Source organism: Sinocyclocheilus grahami, unplaced genomic scaffold (assembly GCF_001515645.1).
Source record: "Sinocyclocheilus grahami isolate Dianchi unplaced genomic scaffold, SAMN03320097.WGS_v1.1 scaffold885.1, whole genome shotgun sequence".
Classification (NCBI taxonomy): Eukaryota; Metazoa; Chordata; class Actinopteri; order Cypriniformes; family Cyprinidae; genus Sinocyclocheilus; species Sinocyclocheilus grahami.
In genome coordinates this window covers 137,370-144,129 of record NW_015506064.1, presented here as the reverse complement: position 1 = coordinate 144,129, position 6,760 = coordinate 137,370, and the positions used below count along the sequence as shown (strand labels likewise).

General features: G+C 36.7%; 1 protein-coding gene and 1 long non-coding RNA gene across 5 annotated transcripts in view; one reads left to right on the top strand and one right to left on the bottom strand.

Annotated features, from left to right (window-relative positions):
• Positions 1-5,609, bottom strand: part of LOC107563651 (lamina-associated polypeptide 2, isoforms beta/delta/epsilon/gamma-like) — a 9,586-nt gene extending 3,977 nt beyond the window's left edge. The window contains exons 1-4 of one of the 4 annotated variants that reach the window (XM_016248576.1): positions 5,556-5,609; positions 1,303-1,408; positions 1,052-1,207; positions 605-666 (exon numbers count right to left, since the gene is read on the bottom strand). In XM_016248576.1, coding sequence (XP_016104062.1) covers positions 605-666; positions 1,052-1,207; positions 1,303-1,384 — 300 coding nt within the window. In that variant the 5' untranslated portion in view covers positions 1,385-1,408; positions 5,556-5,609. Of the gene's footprint in view, positions 1-604; positions 667-1,051; positions 1,208-1,302; positions 1,409-4,868; positions 5,207-5,555 lie in introns of those variants that run through there. The other 3 variants (XM_016248577.1, XM_016248575.1, XM_016248574.1) reach the window with 3 other exon arrangements.
• On the top strand, positions 1,335-5,563 carry LOC107563653 (uncharacterized). The gene is made up of 3 exons (XR_001606122.1): positions 1,335-1,410; positions 4,180-4,185; positions 5,505-5,563. It is a non-coding gene; the product is annotated as an uncharacterized lncRNA (long non-coding RNA).
• Positions 5,610-6,760: the final 1,151 nt, after the last annotated feature.

The following is a 6,760-nucleotide window of genomic DNA, read 5'->3' as shown; positions in this document are numbered from 1 at the left end:
TATTGATATAATATATATATATATATATATATATATATATATATATATATATATAGTCATCAACACGTGCACGGATGAATTATCCATAACATGCATTTAGAAAATAGATATTTTGATTTTCCAGTTCATGCCACTTTAAGTTTATGACCTTACATTTTATAGAACGGAATTTAAGATTAGGAACCCGCAAGTTTCCTGAGCAGACCAACACAGCAACATTGGCTTTTTAGGGCAGGATTATATTGTTTGTCGTTATTTATCACAGCATTTTGTGATGCTAGAGGCACTGAAATTACACACTTCAGCTTTAAACTCATCATACCACCAAATCAGCTTGAGTTAACTTGCCATCAAGTGCTTCTATGATACATCAAAAGTGTTCCGTCTCACATACATAATTTATGGCGTTACACAACAAAACTGACAGACAGCTGGTTGTTTGACCTCTTTACACAGAAAGATTCAAGCAACAACTCTTGCCCATGTTAATGATCAACACACACTCATAGCAGAACATGAACAGTAAGTGGAGATAATGGATAAATCATGTTTCAGTCTCAGGGGGAAACATAGAATGGATTCAGGTTCATGTAGAGCTACTTACTCTGCTTGCTGTTTTGCTGGTCTCTGTCCGGGACACCGTTTCAGACCGAAGCTGCTCTGACTCTAAATAAACATGTAAAACACATGTATAACCAGCAAGAACAATAACAGACACACAGCCTTTAAATGAAACAGTCAATCAAGATATAAAATGACTATAACTTAGTGATGGGCCACAATGGTCAACAAGACATTCAGTTTTTAGAAGTTAGTTTAGATAATTTTGAAGCCACTTCTTTAGCTAGCATGCATGCATTTTGTGCCCTTCCAATGTGCTCCATCCAACTGCATTTGAACAAGTGCAGATCCTATATGAGGTTGTAATTGTAAACACCTCTAATTGGGGTCAGGTGAACCCAAACAAGCCTAATCATTCATGGATTTGTTATTAATTGCCTAGTCATTCAGGCAACCCAAAGACTATTCTTATGTCAATGCTGCTCCTTACCAGAGTCCTTGTCATCGTCTTCCACACTCTCATCCTCTTCCTCACTGTCTGAATAGCGGCCTGCATCCCTTGTGCCGTTGACCATGTGCTGTGATGCCTGTTCTGAAGAATCCAGCAGCCTTTTCAGCTTCTTTTCATATAAAGCTCTAGTGGAAGCTGCTCAAAACACACACACAGACACCATATAAACATGCTGAATGTATTGCATCTTCAGTTTTGAAAGAAAGAGACTGTGACTCAAACAGACTAACCTACAATAGGTCCGGCTTTAACTCCATACCGGAGCAGTTTGGCTTTTAGCTGATCATCAGTCAGTAAGCCCAGGTCTACCATTTCTGCTGCCTCTTCTTTCTTGGCCTGTACGGTGAAATACACACACAACAAACTACTTAATAAAAAAGATTCTGTTGAGGCAGTGAAATTAAAGCGATTCATCATGGTGGAGTGTGGAATCAGCACATTTTAGCATAATCTAATAAACATACGCTGACACTAGCTTGCCAAAGGGTGAACCTCGGCTCACACAATCCTCAATAGACTCTTGTTTTGAGGCTTTCTCGCCTTTGCATCTTGCACTGACACGTTCTGAAAAGGGGTCACATCCAATATTAGCTGCTGTTGCAGTTTCCCAACCTCAGGCTGAAGAAGCGTCTTCACTTTTTAGCAGAATTGAGCAAGATTAAGGTGCACAGGAAAGACAGTGATTAAAGTGTCTAGATGGAAAGTCAACACATTCGTGACAAATTGAGAAAAAGTATAGAACAACTGAACAAAAATGAAAAAGAAAAAATGCTAATAGCTCAGAACAGAAGGCATTTATCTGAGCCATTTCATTGTAGCATTTAATCAGAAATCCCTTTAGCACTTTGTTCCTCAAACTTTCAGGCGGCAGACCACTTTAACTACAAAACAAATTGCAGACAACCTAATAGTCTCGTTTGCTAATAGCCTTCACTGATCCTGCCTTGAGCCACCAATAATATGCATGATTTTTCCAGCAAAAGAGCTATACAGCAGTTTTGTGCTCATATCACTGGAATGAACTAGACTGCTACTTTCAGCTAATGACCCTAAATGAGCCGACTGTTAGCTACATTACATACACTTGCATACACTGCAATAAAACAGATACACAGTCACATAAAACAGAAACACTTAAACAATATATGTACAGTATAATATATATGCACATACACATTATATAAAATAATACTAAAGTTTATATAATCTAATCAGGGATTGAAATTAACTTTTTCACTCACCAGCCAATTTGGCTACTACATTTTTAAGTTACCGGCCATTCATAACTTCTACTAGCCAAAAAAAATTAAAAATAAAAAAAGACAGAAATACACCAACAGTTTGAGGTTGTCTACACTGGGCGTGACAAAGCGACCGTTGCAAATCAGTTCGTCAGTACTAGGGGTGTGCGATATTGACAAAAAAATAATATCTCAATATTTTCTGTGATTTTATCGATAAAGGTAATTAGATGATATTTTGCTGAGTGTGTTATTTTGCTGATATCTTAAGGACTACCGTGGACAGCTGACTCCTAAAGTTTTTGATATTCTTCATATTCTGTGTGGTCAGTTCACAGCAGTGATAGAAAGTAATCTTTTCCAATAATTTTAAATTGATTTTTAACTTTTATGGGCATTCTTACCTTTATAAAGCCATTTTTTTCTAAAAGTGTACATCATATTTTGAGTCAAATTCTTACATTTAATCAGTCAATTATAATAATAATAATAATACATTTAGGCTGTTACTAAACAAATGAAATCAGTATCAATAAAATTAATCTTTGCAGAAGTTGCATATGAAGTGGCATTTAGATGCATTTACACATGTTAATGCAGCTTAGAAGGACATGGAATGCTTTAAACTGCAGTTTCAAATGCATAAATAATGTTTTGATATTTAAAACATGAAATGTTGAGTACTGATATTTGAAATTATTAAAAAAATTAAAAGATACTTTAAATGTGAAATTAAAACCGCCAGTAGGTGGCAGCAAGTCACTGTTAATAAGTGATTCATTGCGAATTAACCGAATCATTTAAACGGTTGATTCATTCAGGAACAAAACAGCGTCATGTTGCTCAGACGCAAAACAGTGCTGTGGCTGTGTTTGGAATGTTTTTTGTTGGAGAAATAGCACAGAAATAGCGCAAAAACAGCCAATATGGTGTTTAAAACGTAAGTCTCTAGATAGTAACTTATTGTTTATTGAACTGTTGTATAAAATAATTACATTTGTAACCATGCTGATTTTTTAAGAAAAATGTCAGTCTTCGTGTGATATTGATTAACTATATGAACTGATATAAATATATACATTTTCTGCCTCCTTATCTTGAAGTATGTGATCATTGTTAATGCATATTAATAGACTGAATCATGCAGTGAAAGAGCGCACTATAAAAGCGCACGCGCACTAAAGCCTGTGTTAGTCTAACCAGACTTCATCTCGTCGCGTATGCACGCCTCTGTAGGTGTGTTTTGTTTAGCTTTTGCAATATACTCGATAATGTCATGTCTCACGAGTTCAGTATTTGCGCTAAACCTGTGCAGATTTGACCTGCATGAACTTCCCCAAGAAATGAATGAGTGAACATAATTTAAGAAAAGTAACCCGCCAAATTGGTTAGTGACTTGAAAGCGTTACCCGCCACAGCTGATTTTTACACAGCTGGGTGTTAATTTCAAACCCTGAATCTAATATAGTATTTTATAATTTCAGTTTACCTTTTAATTTTTAGGTTTCCATAATTTTTAATATTTCTATTCAGCTTTAATTTATTTTTATTTCAGTTTTTTTTTTTTGCGATTTTAATGCTTTAACATATTTTCAGTTAGTTGCCAAGGCAACATTTCTAATTTTCATTTAAGTTCAAGTTTTTAAATCTAATATTTATATTTTAATTAATGGAAAAGATTTTAATATTTTTATTTATCAATACTGGTATGGTCGCAAACAGCTTGTCAATCTACAACATTATAATCAATTTAAACAACATGCATGTTGTGAGAAATCTTCTCAAATCTTAAACACACTATGTGCTGGTTTTTCTACAATTGCTCACCCTTCAGAAGGTTCCAAACATTAGTAATAGATTTAAAAGTGCTAGGTGTTTATGTTTTAAAAAATGGCAACTCATGAATCTGGCAAAGACATGCTACTTTCTAGTGCAACACAGCTTTGGTCATCACACATTAAACAGTTCTAATCATAAACTGAGAATTTGACACCCAGGTCCAAGATGGCTCTGACCCAGATTCCCCAGCCCCCTCTGAGGGCCCCCGGACCCACACACACACACACACACCTGCAGTGGTCTTACACATTGCCAGAGAGTGTGTGTGAGACAGCTGGAGCCCTATTCTACAACTCTGAGGAATCATGTTTCACTCTAAGGGAAAATAATAAAAATAATTCCCCATTTTGACAGAACAGTCTTTGATGTTTTGAGAAGCATGCGTGCTTTATCTGTATTTCACTGCAGTTGAGAGCTGACAGGCAATGACCTACAAACCTCCCAACAGCTTGAAAGCAAAGAACATATGGGTATGAATATTCACAGCACAAATAATATCTATTTCAATCACGCCACCTTGCGTCAAACTGTTGGATAGACAAGTGTGGATATGGAATATGTACATAGAGTATATATATATATATATATAAAGTTTTGGGGAATCCTTCAAACTCTGTATGCATGATGTGAAACATCTTGCTTATCAAAACACTGTCAAGGGCAGAAAGACAGTCTTCAGGAATGAATAACGTGACCTCCACAGCTGCTAAACTCACGCTGCCACTGAGATGATCCTCCTCTTCATCGCTAGAGAAATCTGTGCTGTTTGTCCTCACATATTTGCGATAAAGCTCCACATAAGCGTGTTTCTTGCTCTCCGGTGGAGGTAGATCCACATTATGCGCTATGAGCTTGTCTTTGGAGAACTCAGCGGGGTCTTCCACAAACACCGGCATGCCAGGTGTGGAAAGCCCATGCATTTGAAAGCACAGGCCCGGAGGAAAAGGTTTCCGATGTTCGGTCAATGAAACGTCGGCTTTATTTTCCAGAAGACTGTCTAAGTAGTGAGCTCACTAAGTTTTGAGTGTCCAACAGCCGTGTCACCCCCAGCAGCTGCTCACAGGGGTCTCCTTATATGCGAGAACAGCTCAGAAACGCCTCGACTCGTTCGCGTGGCCGTGAAAAATACTACAAACACGAATTTCCACGTTTAGATCAACAGAGAAGTCAAGGCAAACTATATACACGGACATTAATTCATATTTAGGGTGAATAACATAAGTGGGTTGCATATGTTAACTAGAAATCTACTAGTGTATTTTGGTCATGTGTATTAGCGTGCAAACAAGTGGCTTGTTTAACATGTGAATTAATGAATGAAGCCGATTATATTTACTAACTCGCCTTGCCAGAAACTGTTGTGCGATTTACTGTGGACAAAGTACACGGTGAAGCCGCTTTACCTGATTAGTATTTCAGTGTCTTCTTCTTCTTCTTCTTCTTCTTTTGGAGTTTTATGGCGGTTGGCAAACAAATATTTCAACGTCCACGCGCTGACCAGAAGTCCTCTGATGATGATTCATGACAACGTCACGGGTTGGAAGTTTTCCCGCCATTTCTTCAGTGAAATGGGAACTGCAAAAATATCATGTTTTTTGTATTTTAACCATAAAATAGATTTAAATCAAACATATGTAACGTGATAATGACCTGCTGACTGTACATTAGGCTATCCTGTTTTATCACACTAGACTAATACTTACCAAATAGGCCTAAATAAATACGTGAACTTAAAATACTGATATGAAATTATGTCTTACTTAGATTGACGTAAAGCTCACGAAAGAAAGTCCATTATCTATTCCATAGCCAATAAGCACATTAAAGTCAAATGATCAAAAACAGCAAACTGCTGCAGGGAGGACATTTTTGTAGGCCAAAACCCGGAAACAAGTTTTTAGCACTTTTTTTAAAAGCATTTTTAACCGTGGTTTTGCTACACTAAACATAGTTTAAATTTGTAGTAGAACTGTGGTTATGCAAATGGTAATCAATCTGCCAAAAGCATTGTTATTACACTTTTACTAAAAAACCATGGTTCATTTTCATAAGAGATTGTTCAGAAGTCAATGTACTTTTTAATTGAATGTTGATCACAACTTCCATTTTCATGCCAAAAAGGGCCTCTGGTATGTTGCCATGGTAAAATATCCAGTTGATTGGCCATACAAAATAATTTAACCATTCATTGCTGCAATAAGAATCAAGTATTCCAGAGATCCACAATTACAGTTTTCCCCTGGCAAGGCAAAAATTTGAATGATATAATCTGTATTTTACAGATAAAAGCTGCTTCAAAACTGCCTTTCAACAAACTGCAAATAATTTTCTTCTTCTTCACAGACTAGGTTTTCAATTCCATGCTGGCTATAGACTGCATTTTGGTTATTCACCAGACTTATATCTGCCTGATACATTACTCCAAATCACATTTTGGGCCCACTTTTTCAGCAAATGTCAAACCCACATGGGCCCCACACACAAATGTTGGCTGGGACATTAAAGTCAAATGATCAAAAACAGCAAACTGCTGCAGGGAGGACATTTTTGTAGACCAAAACCCGGAAACAAGTTTTTAGCACTTTTTTAAAAAGCATTTTTAACCGTG